Here is a 15,072-nt window from a genome sequence, read left to right as displayed (position 1 = left end):
TATCTGTGTTCCTCACCATCAGTGTAATATCTGTGTTCAGTGTAATATATGTGTTCCTAACCATCAGTGTAATATCTGTGTTCCTCACCAACTGTGTAATATCTGTGTTCCTCGCCATCACTGTAATATCTGTGTTCCTCAACCTCAGTGCAATATCTATGTTTCTCGAAATCACTGTAATATCTGTGTTCCTCGCCATCAGTGTAATATCTGTGTTCCTCACCATTAGTGTAATATCTGTGTTCCTCACCATCAGTGTAATATCTGTGTTCCTCATCATCAGTGTAATATCGTTGTTCCTCACCATCAGTGTAATATCTGTGTTCCTCATGATTAGTGTAATATCTGTGTTCCTCACCATCAGTGTCATATCTGTGTTCCTCACCATCAGTGTAATATCTGTGTTCCTCACCATCAGTGTAATATCGTTGTTCCTCGCCATCAGTGTAATATCTGTGTTCCTCACCATTAGTGTAATATCTGTGTTCCTCACCATTAGTGTAATATCTGTGTTCCTCACCATCAGTGTAATATCTGTGTTCCTCATCATCAGTGTAATATCGTTGTTCCTCACCATCAGTTTAATATCTGTGTTCAACATTGCTGAAATATCTGTGTTTCTCACCATCATTGTATTATGTGTTCCTCACCATTCCTGTAATATCTGTGTTGCTCACCATCAGTGTAATATTTGTGTTCCTCACCATTAATATAATATCTGTGTTCCTCACCATTAGTGTAATATCATTGTACCTCACCATCAGTGTAATATCTGTGTTGCTCACCATCAGTGTAATATTTGTGTTCCTCACCATTAATATAATATCTGTGTTCCTCACCATAAGTGTAATATCATTGTACCTCACCATCAGTGTAATATCTGTGTTCCTCATCTTCAGTGTGATATCTGTGTTCCTCAACATTAATATAATATCTGTGTTCTTCATCATTGTGTAATATCTGTGTTCCTCACCATCAGTATAATATGTGTTCCTCACCATCAGTGTAATATCTTTGTCCCTCACCATTAGTGTAATATCTGCGTTCCTCACAATGAATGTAATATCTGTGTTCCTCACCATAAGTGTAATATCTGTGTTCCTCACCATTAGTGTAATATGTGTGTTCCTCACCATCGTGTAATGTCTGTTATTCCTCACCAGATGTGTAATATCTGTGTTCCTCACCACATGTGTAACATGTGTGTTCCTCACTATCAGTGTAAAATCTGTGTTCCTCACCATTAGTTTAATATATGTGTTCATCATTTGCGTAATATCTTTGTTCCTCACCATCAGTGTAAAATCTGTCTTGCTCACCATTAGTGTAATATCGATGTTCCTCACAATCGGTGTCATATCTGTGTTCCTCACCATCAGTGTAATATGTGTCTTGCTCACCATTAGTGTAATATCTGTGTTCCTCACCATCAGTGTAATATCTGTATTCCTCACCATCAGTGCAATATCTGTGTTCCTTATCATGAGAGTAATATCTGTGTTCCGTACCATCTGTGTAATATCTGTGTTCCTCACCATCAGTGTAATATCTGTGTTCAGTATAATTACTTTGTTCCTCAAGGTCAGTGTAAAATCTGTGTTCCTCACCATCTGTGTAATATCTGTGTTACTCGCCATCAGTGTAATATCTGTGTTCCTCACCATCAGTGTAATATCTGTGTTCGTCATCATGGGTGTAATATCTGTGTTCCTCACCATCAGTGTAATATCTGTGTTCCTCACATCAGTGTAATATCTGTGTTCCTCACCATTAGTGTAATATCTGTGTTCCTCATCATCAGTGTAACATCTGTGTTCAGTGTAATATCTGTGTTCCTCACCATCAGTGTAATATCTGTGTTCCTCACCAACTGTGTAATATCTGTGTTCCTCGCCATCAGTGTAATATCTGTGTTCCTCAACCTCAGTGCAATATCTGTGTTCCTCGAAATCACTGTAATATCGGTGTTCCTCGCCATCAGTGTAATATCTGTGTTTCTCACCATTAGTGTAATATCTGTGTTCCTAACCATTCGTGTAATATGGTTGTCCCTCACCATCAGTGTAATATCTGTGTTCCTCATCATCAGTGTAATATCGTTGTTCCTCACCATCAGTGTAATATCTGTGTTTCTCATCATTAGTGTAATATCTGTGTTCCTCACAATCTGTGTTCTTCACCATCAGTATAACATCTGTGTTCCATGCCATGAGAGTAATATCTGTGTTCCTTACCATCAGTGTAATATCTGTGTTCCTTACCATCAGTGTAATATCTGTGTTCCTTACCATGAGAGTAATATCTGTGTTCCGTACCATCTGTGTAATATCTGTGTTCCTCACCATCAGTGTAATATCTGTGTTCAGTATAATTACTGTGTTCCTCAAGGTCAGTGTAAAATCTGTATTCCTCACCATCTGTGTAATATCTGTGTTACTCGCAATCAGTGTAATATCTGTGTTCCTCACCATCAGTGTAATATCTGTGTTCCTCACCATTAGTGTAATATCTGTGTTCCTCATCATGGGTGTAATATCTGTGTTCCTCACCATCAGTGTAATATCTGTGTTCCTCACATCAGTGTAATATCTGTGTTCCTCACCATTAGTGTAATATCTGTGTTCTTCGCCATGGGTGTCATATCTGTGTTCCTCATCATTGTGTGATATCTGTGTTGCTCACAATCTGTGTTCTTCACCATCAGTGTAATATCTGTGTTCCTCACCATCAGTGTAATATCTGTGTTCAGTGTAATATCTGTGTTCCTCACCATCAGTGTAATATCTGTGTTCCTCACCAACTGTGTAATATCTGTCTTCCTCGCCATCACTGTAATATCTGTGTTCCTCAACCTCAGTGCAATATCTGTGTTCCTCGAAATCACTGTAATATCTGTGTTCCTCGCCATCAGTGTAATATCTGTGTTCCTCACCATTAGTGTAATATCTGTGTTCCTAACCATTAGTGTAATAGGGTTGTCCCTCATCAGTGTAATATCTGTGTTCCTCATCATCAGTGTAATATCGTTGTTCCTCACCATCAGTGTAATATCTGTGTTCCTCACGATTAGTGTAATCTCTGTGTTCCTCACCATTTGTGTAATATCTGTGTTCCTCATCATCAGTATAATATCTGCGTACCTCACCATCAGTGTAATATCTGTGTTGCTCACCATTAGTGTAATAACAGTGTTCCTCACCATCTGTGTAATATCTGTGATCCTCATCATTGTGTAATATCTGTGTTCCTCACCATCTGTGTTCTTCACCATCAGTGTAATATCTGTGTTGCTCACCATTAGTGTAATAACAGTGTTCCTCACCATCTGTGTAATATCTGTGATCCTCATCATTGTGTAATATCTGTGTTCCTCACCATCTGTGTTCTTCACCATCAGTGTAATATCTGTGTTCCTCACCATCAGTATCATATCTATGTTCCACACCATCAGTGTAATATCTGTGTTCCTCACCATTAGTGTAATATCGTTGTTCCTCACCATCAGTTTAATATCTGTGTTCACCATTGCTGAAATATCTGAGGTTCTCACCATCATTGTATTTTGTGTTCCTCACCATTCCTGTAATATCTGTGTTGCTCACCATCAGTGTAATATTTGTGTTCCTCACCATCAATATAATATCTGTGTTCCTCACCATTAGTGTAATATCATTGTACCTCACCATCACTGTAATATCTGTGTTCCTCATCTTCAGTGTGATATCTGTGTTCCTCAACATTAATATAATATCTGTGTTCTTCATCATTGTGTAATATCTGTGTTCCTCACCATCAGTGTAATATCTTTGTCCCTCACCATTAGTGTAATATCTGCGTTCCTCACAATGAATGTAATATCTGTGTTCCTCACCATCAGTGTAATATGTGTGTTCCTCACCATCAGTGTAATATGTGTGTTCCTCACCAGATGTGTCATATCTGTGTTCCTCACCAGATGTGTAACATGTGTGTTCCTCATTATCAGTGTAAAATCTGTGTTCCTCACCATTAGTTTAATATATGTGTTCATCATTTGCGTAATATCTTTGTTCCTCACCATCAGTGTAAAATCTGTCTTGCTCACCATTAGTGTAATATCGATGTTCCTCGCCATCGGTGTAATATCTGTGTTCCTCACCATCAGTGTAATATCTGTATTCCTCACCATCAGTGCAATATCTGTGTTCACCATTACTGTAATATCTGTGTTCCTCACCATCAGTGTAATATCTATATTCAGTGTGATATCTGTGGTCCTCACCATCAGTGTATATCTGTGTTCTTCACCATTAGTGTTATATCTATGTTCCTCACCAACAGTGTAATACCTGTGTTCCTTACCATTAATGTAATATCTGTGTCCCTCACCACTTGTGTAATATCTGTGTACCTCACCATCAGTGTAATATTTGTGTTCCTCGCCATTAGTGTAATATCTGTGTTTCTCACGATCAGTGTAATATCTGTGTTTCTCACCATCAGTGTAATATCTGTGTTCCTTTCCAGTACTGTAATATCTGTGTTCCTCACCATTCGTGTAATATCTGTATTCCTAACGATTAGTGTAATATCATTGTCCCTCATCATCAGTGTAATATCGTTGTTCCTCACCATCAGTGTGCTATCTGTGTTCCTCACGATTAGTGTAATATCTGTGTTCCTCACCATTTGTGTAATATCTGTGATCCTCATCATTGTGTAATATCTGTGTTCCTCACCATCTGTGTTCTTCACCATCAGTGTAATATCTGTGTTCCTCACCATCAGTGTAATATCTGTGTTCCTCACAATGAGTGTAATATCTGTGTTCCTCACCATCATTGTATTATGTGTTCCTCACCATTCCTGTAATATCTGTGTTGCTCACCATCAGTGTAATATCTGTGTTCGGCACCATCTGTGTAATATCTGTGTTCCTCACCATTAGTGTAATATCATTGTACCTCACCATCAGTGTAATATCTTCGTTCCTCATCTTCAGTGTGATATCTGTGTTTCTCACCATCTGTGTTCCTCACCATCAGTGTAATATCTGTGTTCCACATCATTGTGTAATATCTGTGTTCCTCACCATCAGTATAATATGTGCTCCTCACCATCAGTGTAATATCTGTGTTCCTCACCATTAGTGTAATATCTGTGTTCCTCACCATTTGTGTAATATCTGTGTTCCTCATCATCAGTGTAATATCTGTGTACCTCACCATCAGTGTAATATCTGTGTTGCTCACCATTAGCGTAATAACATTGTTCCTCACCATCTGTGTAATATCTATGATCCTCATCATCAGTGTAATATCATTGTTCCTCATCATCAGTGTAATATTATTGTTCCTCACCATCAGTGTAACATGTGTGTTCCTCACTATCAGTGAAAAATCTGTGTTCCTCACCATTAGTGTAATATATGTGTTCCTCGTCATTTGCGTTATATCTGTGTTACTCACCATCAGTGTAAAATCTGCCTTGCTCACCATTAGTGTAATATCGATGTTCCTCACCATCAGTGTAATATCTATATTCAGTGTGATACCTGTGGTCCTCACCATCAGTGTATATCTGTGTTCTTCACCATTAGTGTTATATCTATGTTCCTCACCAACAGTGTAATATCTGTGTTCCTTACCATTACTGTAATATCTGTGTCTCACCACTCGTGTAATATCTGTGTACCTCACCATCAGTGTAATATCTTTGTCCCTCACCATTTGTGTAATATCTGCGTTCCTCACAATGAATGTAATATCTGTGTATCTCACCATTAGAGTAATATCTGTGTTCCTCACCATCAATGTAACATGTGTATTCCTCACCATCAGTGTAAAATCTGTGTTCCTCACCATTAGTGTAATATATGTGTTCCTCATCATTTGCGTAATATCTGTGTTCCTCACCATCAGTGTAAAATCTGTCTTGCTCACCATTAGTGTAATATCAATGTTCCTCACCATCGGTGTCATATCTGTGTTCCTCACCATCAGTGTAATATGTGTCTTGCTCACCATTAGTATAATATCTGTGTTCCTCACCATCAGTGTAATATCTGTATTCCTCACCATCAGTGCAATATCTGTATTCACCATTACTGTAATATCTGTGTTCCTCACCATTCGTGTAATATCTGTATTCCTAACCATTAGTGTAATATCGTTGTCCCTCACAATCAGTGTAATATCTGTGTTCCTCATCATCAGTGTAATATCGTTTTTCCTCACCATCAGTGTAATATCTGTGTTCCTCACCATCAGTGTAATATCTGTGTACCTCACCATTAGTGTAATATCTGTGTTGCTCACCATTAGCGTAATAACATTGTTCCTAACCATCTGTGTAATATCTGTGATCCTCATCATTGTGTAATATCTGTGTTCCTCACCATCTGTGTTCTTCACCATCAGTGTAATATCTGTGTTCCTCACCATCATTGTAATATCTGTGTTCCTCACAATGAGTGTAATATCGTTGTTCCTCACCATCAGTTTAATATCTGTGTTCAGCATTGCTTAAATGTCTGTGTTCCTCACCATCATTGTATTATGTGTTGCTCACCATTCCTGTAATATCTGTGTTGCTCACCATCAGTGTAATATCTGTGTTCCGCACCATTTGTGTAATATCTGTGTTCCTCACCATTAGTGTAATATCATTGTACCTCATCATTGTGTAATATCTGTGTTCCTCACCATCAGTGTAATATCTGTGTTCTTCACCATCAGTGTAATATTTGTGTTCCTCACCATTAGTGTAATATCTGTGTTCCTCATCTTCAGTGTGATATTAGTGTTTCTCACCATCAGTATAATATGTGTGTTCCTCACCATCAGTGTAACATCTGTGTTCCTCATCATTGTGTAATATCTGTGTTCCTCACCATCTGTGTTCCTCACCATCAGTGTAATATCTGTGTTCCTCATCATTGTGTAATATCTGTGTTCCTCACCATCTGTGTTCCTCACCATCAGTGTAATATCTGTGTTCCTCATCATTGTGTAATATCTGTGTTTCTCACCATCAGTATAATATGTCTTCCTCACCATCAGTGTAATATCTGTGTTCCTCACCATTAGTGTAATATCTGTGTTCCTCACCATTAGTGTAATATCGTTGTCCCTCACCATCAGTGTAATATCTGTGTTCCTCATCATCAGTGTAATATCGTTGTTTCTCACCATCAGTGTAATATCTGTGTTCCTCATGATTAGTGTAATATCTGTGTTCCTCACCATTTGTGTAATATCTGTGTTCTTCACCATCAGTGTTATATCTGTGTTCCTCACCAACAGTGTAATATCTGTGTTCCTTACCATTACTGTAATATCTGTGTCCCTCACCATTACTGTAATATCTGTGTCCCTCACCATTCGTGTAATATCTGTGTTCCTCACCATTAGTGTCATATCTGTGTTCCTCACCACCTGTGTAATATCTGTGTACCTCACCATCAGTGTCATATTTGTGTTCCTCACCATTAGTGTAATGTCTGTGTTCCTTACCATCAGTGTAATATCTGTGTTCTTCACTTGAATGTGTAATATTTGTGTTCTTCACCATTCGTGTAATATCTGTGTTACTCGCCAGTTGACGGTTTCAAAATGGTTTACACCCTTGAGGTAAGTTATTCTTGATCTTTCCCATATTCTAATAATGTAGAATAATGGAAAGCTGTCCCTGAACAGAGCAAATATGGAGTGTTGCTGGCCATACCCGAATCCCATTGTTATTTAGGAACCCTGCAGCTATCGGGGGCAGGGCTATTTTACGCCGCACCAAATTTTCCCCTCTGTCAGCCTCCTGCCAGGCGGGTCAAGTTCACACGACCCCCATATAACTTTTGGATTCGATTTGGGGAGGAAATTGTCTACTGGGGTCATTATAGTTTCCCTTCGTGGCTTCCACAGGGACAGAAGACTTTTTTATGGTCACTCTTTCTAGTGAAATTGAAGATGCACTCTTAAAAAAAAAAGCAGGTTCACGATGTCACTCACTGATTGCGATCAGAGGAAATGGACCTTCTCCCGACCCCACTGATTTTTATAAAGCGCTCCCTCAACCGGGGAGATGTATGGGACACGAGAGACAAACAGCATCTCCCCAAGCCACACAGAATGACTGGATTTCTGAAATAAATTCCTCTCAAATAGCAACGTTATTTCCAGAAACACAAACCCTAATAAACACAGATAAGATAACCCGACCTGCCTGCTCCAGATGGCTGCTAATGAGCCAGGCCGTTGCCAATGGTTTCGGAACCATTGGTAGACAAGAGACTGTCATTGAGTTCCTGCTCTGACCTCTTCCCACACTCTTCCTTTTCTATATAGCCCCAATAAGAACCAGCCGATAAGATTAGGACAGCCAAGCAGCTAATTCTGCCTTGCTTGCGCTGAGTTTCTTATCAAGAGGTTTACATTCACAAGGTTCATTACTCTCCCTTTGTCCCAAACTGGGTGCTGACATGAGATTAAACTGTTTTCAATGAATGATAATTTAGTATGAAATAAACACAAGATTGAGTAACTCTGGGCTAATGGAGAAAGTTGATGACAGGAGTCCATTTTTCTCAACTGTGTGAAAATAGATTATCAGTTTCCTATGCTCATAATTGTAGCAGTTGAAAAGAAACTATTTAGTTGTAACTGTACGCAGCGGTGTTTTGCAATTTAGTACAATACATAGAAGTACAAAGTATTTACAGCACAGAAACAGGCCATTCGGCCCAGCAGGTCCGTGCCGGTGTTTATGCTCCACATGAGCCTCCTCCCACCCCTCTTCATCTCACCCCATCAACATATCCTTCTCTTCCTTTCTCCCTCATGTGTTGATCCAGCTTCCCCTTAAATGCATTTATGCTATTCACTTCAACCACTCCCTGTGGGAGCGAGTTCCACATTCTCACCACTCCCTGGGTAAAGAGGTTTGTCCTGAATTCCCTGTTGGATTTATTAGTGACTACCTTATATTTATGGCCCGTAGTTCTGGTCGCGCCCACAAGTGGAAACATTCTCTACATCTACCGAGCTAGGTCTTGATCCAGTGACAAGGGTTAACCAAGACGACTGGAGACCAAGCTCTGCTGCACGGACCTACTGCGCATATTCCTACTGTCCATGTGCCGCTGGCCTTTCTCAGTTTTAAAACTTTCTCAGTTTTAAAGTGCACGTAATGTATGAAAACTTTGCTTCTCTGGTAAAACTGTTAATTAATTTATTGTATCTCATGTGCATTTAAATTACATCACAGATGGCAGTGCCATTCATATTACAGCACTAGCGCTGAAAGCAGCTTTGCCACCAGAGGCAGTACTGTAATATAAATGGGGGAATTAAACATTGTGTTCCTGAGTCTCACGATAATGAAGCTGGCCTGGTTGCACCATGTGACTATTGACTGCAGTCAGCCCAGCCATTGACATCACATGATTTAGGGGTTAGAGTGAGTTTTTAAGGTATAGGATTAGTAGTTAGGGGTTACTGGTTAGGGTCGGGGCTGGTGGTTAGCTTTAGCAACTTTTTTTTGAACTATTGACAACTCCATGGTCACTAGGCATTTCCCTGTGATTAAACTAGATTAAGGGGTGACCTAATTGAAATGTTTTAAGATGATTAAAGGAGTTGATTGGGTAGATCGAGAGAGAAACTATTTCCTCTGGTGGGGGGAGACCAGAACAAGGGGGCATAACCTTAAAATTAGAGCCAGGCTGTTCAGGAGTGATGTCAGGAAGCATTTCTTCACACAAAGGGTCGTAGGAATCTGGAACTCTCTCCCCACAAAACGCTGTTGAGGCTGAGGGGTCAATTAAAAATTTCAAAACTGAGATTGATAGATTTTTGTTGGGCGAGGGTATAAGGTTGCAGAACCAAGGTGGGTAGATGGAGTTAAGATATAGATCAGCTGTGATCTGATTGAATGGTGGAACAGGCTTGAGGGGCTGAATGGCCTCCTCCTGTTCCTATGTTTAGCTCTCGCACAGGATCTGAATCCTAACTTTTGTCTGCAGCACTCGTCACGACTATAGCACTTACCATTTATCGGTGTTCTCCTCGCAATCTCCCACAGTACAAGACCGAATGCCCAGATGTCTGTCCACTTGTATGACTCAAAACTGTTGGTGCGGATTGTCTCATCCAGCACCTCCGGGGCCATGTAACGCTTGGTGCCCACTTTCGGGTTGTTTCCAATGTCCAGGAAGTCGTTGTTCTGGGAGTGTATGACGGCCAAACCTGCAGCGCAGTGAAGGAGAAAGTTACAGTGATTCGGACAGCAATGCATAGCCTTAAGGCACAAAGATATTGAAGAGGGAAAAACAGACTGGGTCAATGCTTGTGCCTCCAACGCAGTGTACTACAAATCTCGGTCACAATGTTGAAGGGAAGTCCCCACAGGAAGAGAGGGGCACCCAGAGGCACGACCACCATCTGGGAGAATCCGGGAAGCCCTAACCAACGTCTGCTATCAGAAAGGATAGCAAGAGAGGCAGCTGCGCTGGTACAGTCGGCCGTTACAGGAGGTTTCAGAGTTGATACATATAATATTATAATACATATAATATCTCCTGCTAAACTCCGGTAAATGCTGACTCTTTCCGCTCCTGATTCTGGCAGCTCTTCCACAGCCCACCCACATGCTTCTGATTCAGGCAACACGTCCTTCCCCCGCTCCTGATTCAGGCAACACGTCCTTCCCCCGTTCCTGATTCAGGCACCTCTTCCCCCCCACGCACCCTCTAACTGCAACCCCAACACGCCCCGCGCTCCTGATTCTGACTCCCACTACTCCTGGACTCTCCGCATTCTGCTTATTTTGGAGCCATTGGCTACTGATTGTGTACAGGCAACTTGTCGCTGATTGGCTATACAGGCTACTTGTTGCTGATTGGCTATACAGGCAGCTTGTCGTTGATTGGCTATACAGGCAACTTGCTGCTGATTGCTTATACAGGCAACTTGCTGCTGATTGGCTATACAGGCAACTTGTCGTTGATTGGATATACAGGCTACTTGCTGCTGATTGGCTATACAGGTTACTTGTTGCTGATTGGCTATACAGGCAACTTGTCGTTGATTGGCTATACAGGCAACTTGCTGCTGATTGGCTATACAGGCAACTTGCTGCTGATTGGCTATACAGGCAACTTGTCGCTGATTGGCTATAGAGGCAACTTGTCGCTAATTGGCTATACAGGCAACTTGCTGCTGATTGGCTATACAGGCAACTTGTCGCTGATTGGCTATAGAGGCAACTTGTCGCTAATTGGCTATACAGGAAACTTGCCGCTGATTGGCTATACAGGCAACTTGCTGCTGATTGGCTATACAGGCAACTTGTCGTTGATTGGCTATACAGGCAACTTGCTGCTGATTGGCTATACAGGCAACTTGCTGCTGATTGGCTATACAGACTATTTGTTGCTGATTAGCTATACAGGCAACTTGCTGCTGATTGTGTACAGGCAATTGGCTACTGATTGACTGCTGATTGCATACAGATAACTTGCTGCTGATTAGCTGCTGATTGGCTATACAGGCAACTTGCTGCTGATTGGCTATACCGGCAACTTGCTGCTGATTGGCTGCTGATTGGCTATACAGGCTACTTGTTGCTGATTGGCTATACAGGCAACTTGCTGCTGATTGGCTGTACAGGCTACTTGCTGCTGATTGGCTATACAGGTTACTTGTTGCTGATTGGCTATACAGGCAACTTGTCGTTGATTGGCTATACAGGCAACTTGCTGCTGATTGGCTATACAGGCAACTTGCTGCTGATTGGCTATACAGGCAACTTGTCGCTGATTGGCTATAGAGGCAACTTGTCGCTAATTGGCTATACAGGCAACTTGCTGCTGATTGGCTATACAGGCAACTTGTCGCTGATTGGCTATAGAGGCAACTTGTCGCTAATTGGCTATACAGGAAACTTGCCGCTGATTGGCTATACAGGCAACTTGCTGCTGATTGGCTATACAGGCAACTTGTCGTTGATTGGCTATACAGGCAACTTGCTGCTGATTGGCTATACAGGCAACTTGCTGCTGATTGGCTATACAGACTATTTGTTGCTGATTAGCTATACAGGCAACTTGCTGCTGATTGTGTACAGGCAATTGGCTACTGATTGACTGCTGATTGCATACAGGTAACTTGCTGCTGATTAGCTGCTGATTGGCTATACAGGCAACTTGCTGCTGATTGGCTATACCGGCAACTTGCTGCTGATTGGCTGCTGATTGGCTATACAGGCTACTTGTTGCTGATTGGCTATACAGGCAACTTGCTGCTGATTGGCTGTACAGGCTACTTGCTGCTGATTGGCTATACATGCTACTTGTTGCTGATTGGCTATACAGGCAACTTGTCATTGATTGGCTATACAGGCAACTTGCTGCTGATTGGCTATACAGGCAACTTGCTGCTGATTGGCTATACAGGCAACTTGTCGCTGATTGGCTATACAGGCAACTTGTCGCTGATTGGCTATACAGGCAACTTGCCGCTCATTGGCTGCTGATTGACTATACAGGCAACTTGCTGCTGATTGGCTATACAGGCAACTTGCTGCTGATTGGCTATACAGGTGACTTGCTGCTGATTGGCTACTGATTGGCTATACAGGCAACTTGCCGCTGATTGGCTATACAGGCAACTTGCTGCTGATTGGCTATACAGGCAACTTGCTGCTGATTGGCTATACAGGTGACTTGCTGCTGATTGGCTACTGATTGGCTATACAGGCAACTTGCTGCTGATTGGCTACTGATTGGCTATACAGGCAACTTGCTGCTGAATGGCTATACAGGTAACTTGCTGCTGATTGGCTATACAGGTAACTTGCTGCTGATTGGCTATACAAGCAACTTGCTGCTGATTGGCTACTGATTGGCTATACAAGCAACTTGCCACTGATTGACTATACAGGCAACTTGCCGCTGATTGGCTATACAGGCAACTTGCTGCTGATTGACTATACAGGCAACTTGCCGCTGATTGGCTATACAGGCAACTTGCTGCTGATTGGCTATACAGGCAACTTGCTGCTGATTGGCTATACAGGCAACTTGCCGCTGATTGGCTGCTGATTGGCTGCTAATTGGCTATACAGGCAACTTGCTGCTGATTGGCTATACAGGCAACTTGCCGCTGATTGGCTGCTGATTGGCTGCTGATTGGCTATACAGGCAACTTGCTGCTGTTTGGCTGCTGATTGGCTGCTGATTGGCTATACAGGCAACTTGCTGCTGTTTGGCTACTGACTGTGTACAGGCAACTTGCTGCAGTTATTTGGTGACTTGCAATTTTTCCAATTTGTTATCTTCAAAGAGCTGCATGCTTCACCTACCAACACATATAACTGTTGTGTGAACCTTAACACAGCATCAACTTTATTACTTGACAATAATGAGATCTAGAAGGTGCATTTAAATAGAAGCTCACCACATTTCTCAGAATTCCGGCCAGAATTTAACATGAATTATTATGAAGAGTAGTTGTTGCTTTGTAGACAAACACACCAGCCATTGTGCGCACATCAATGAATGAGTGGCCAGGTAATCTGTTTTCGTGTTATCCGTAGAGGGAGGAATATTGGTCAGGCCACCAGGAGAACTCCCTGATATTCTCCAAATGGTACCACAGGATCTTTAAACACAGATAAGGCAGTGGAACAGGGAGACAGGAACTCGATTTAACATTTCAGCTGAAAGGCGGCACCTCCGACAGTGCAGCGCTCCCTCAGCACTGCACTGTGTATGTTCAAGTTATAGAGTGGAACCCACGACCTTCTGACTGAGAGACAACCAATTGAGTCAAGATAATGAACAGTTAAAGAGCATGTGCATGGAGCGTGCGTGTGGGTGGGGTGTGTGGTGTCCCTTGCCATCATTTGGTTGGCAGTCGTGCCCATAGTTTTGCACACCCAGTGCCAACTGGTTTCAGACGATTGGTGACAGAAGCCTGGTAATCTCCTGGAGACTGAGTGTGGGACTGAGAGGCCAAAAAGGGGAAGTGAATAAGGAAAATGAAAATCGCAAAAACTAAATGTATTTATTTGAAGCGGTATGTTTTTCTGGACATTAGTAAGCAAAATATCTGAGTGCTGAAGACATCTCTGTTGTCCTTTGTCCGCCTGCTTTAAAATTTCACTTTAGCAAACTGTGCAGTCAAATAGGCCCCAGGCTCAATCCAGTCTGCTCTGGGTTAGTTGAGCTGAGTTTGGGTGGTGGGGATTCTTTCGTGCCCCTGGAGAGGGGAGTAAAATTCAGCCAGGGTTCCTGCTCCTGACCACAATCTAGTGACTCCTGCTGGCATGTGTTTGTATATGTGAATGTGAGTGTGTGAGTACATGTATGAGTGTGTGTATGTGTCTGTGTGTATGTGAGTGTGTAAGTGCGTGAGTATGTGTGTATGGTGAGTGATCGTGGAGCGACACGATCGGTGCCCAGGAGAGGCGAGAGTTCGGGGCCCAGAAGAGGCGAGGGCCCAGGGGCAGCACGGGCCAGCCCACACTGCGATATGTGTGCGCACTGGGTCCGTGCAGCAGAGCAGGTCTCCAGTTGTCCTGGTTAACCCCTGCCACTGGACCAAGACCTAGCTCTGTCAAGCCCGTGTGGTGGCTGGTGTGCAACGGCCACCCCACGTTAAAAAAATCCACGTACAGGCATCTTCCACCCTTCAGGATGTAGTTCGGGACCTGGAATATTAGGTCCTTCATTGAAACACCTGTGAACTCATCCCTTTTTTGGTGTGGAAGCAAGTCATCCTCGATATGAGGGACTGCCTAAGAAGAGAAGGAGAAGAAGTGTGTGAGTGTGTGTATATGTGAGTATGTGTATATATGAATGTGTATGTGAGTGATTGCCTGTGTGTGTGAATGAGTATGTGTGAGTGTGTGTATATGTGAGTGTGTATGTGAGTGTGTGAGCCTGTGTGTATGTGAGTGAGTGTGGGTGACTGTGTGTACATGTGAGTGTGTGTCTGTGTGTGTGTGAATATGTGTATATGTGAATGTGTATGTGAGTGTGTGTCTGTGTGTGTGAATGAGTGTATGTGAGTGTGTGTCTGTGTGTGTGAATGAGTG

The 15,072-nt window shown here is 42.3% G+C and overlaps 1 protein-coding gene across 1 annotated transcript in view; it reads right to left on the bottom strand.

Moving 5' to 3' along the window:
- Nucleotides 1–15,072, bottom strand: part of LOC139240925 (activin receptor type-1-like) — a 162,469-nt gene that overhangs the window by 42,568 nt on the left and 104,829 nt on the right. Inside the window, exon 10 of the mRNA XM_070869455.1 lies at nucleotides 10,023–10,220. Within this exon, the coding sequence (XP_070725556.1) occupies nucleotides 10,023–10,220 (198 nt within the window). The remainder of the gene's footprint in view (nucleotides 1–10,022; nucleotides 10,221–15,072) is intronic.

The sequence above is a fragment of the Pristiophorus japonicus genome, chromosome X (assembly GCF_044704955.1).
Source record: "Pristiophorus japonicus isolate sPriJap1 chromosome X, sPriJap1.hap1, whole genome shotgun sequence".
Lineage (NCBI taxonomy): Eukaryota > Metazoa > Chordata > Chondrichthyes > Pristiophoridae > Pristiophorus > Pristiophorus japonicus.
This window is presented reverse-complemented; position numbering and strand designations above follow the sequence as displayed.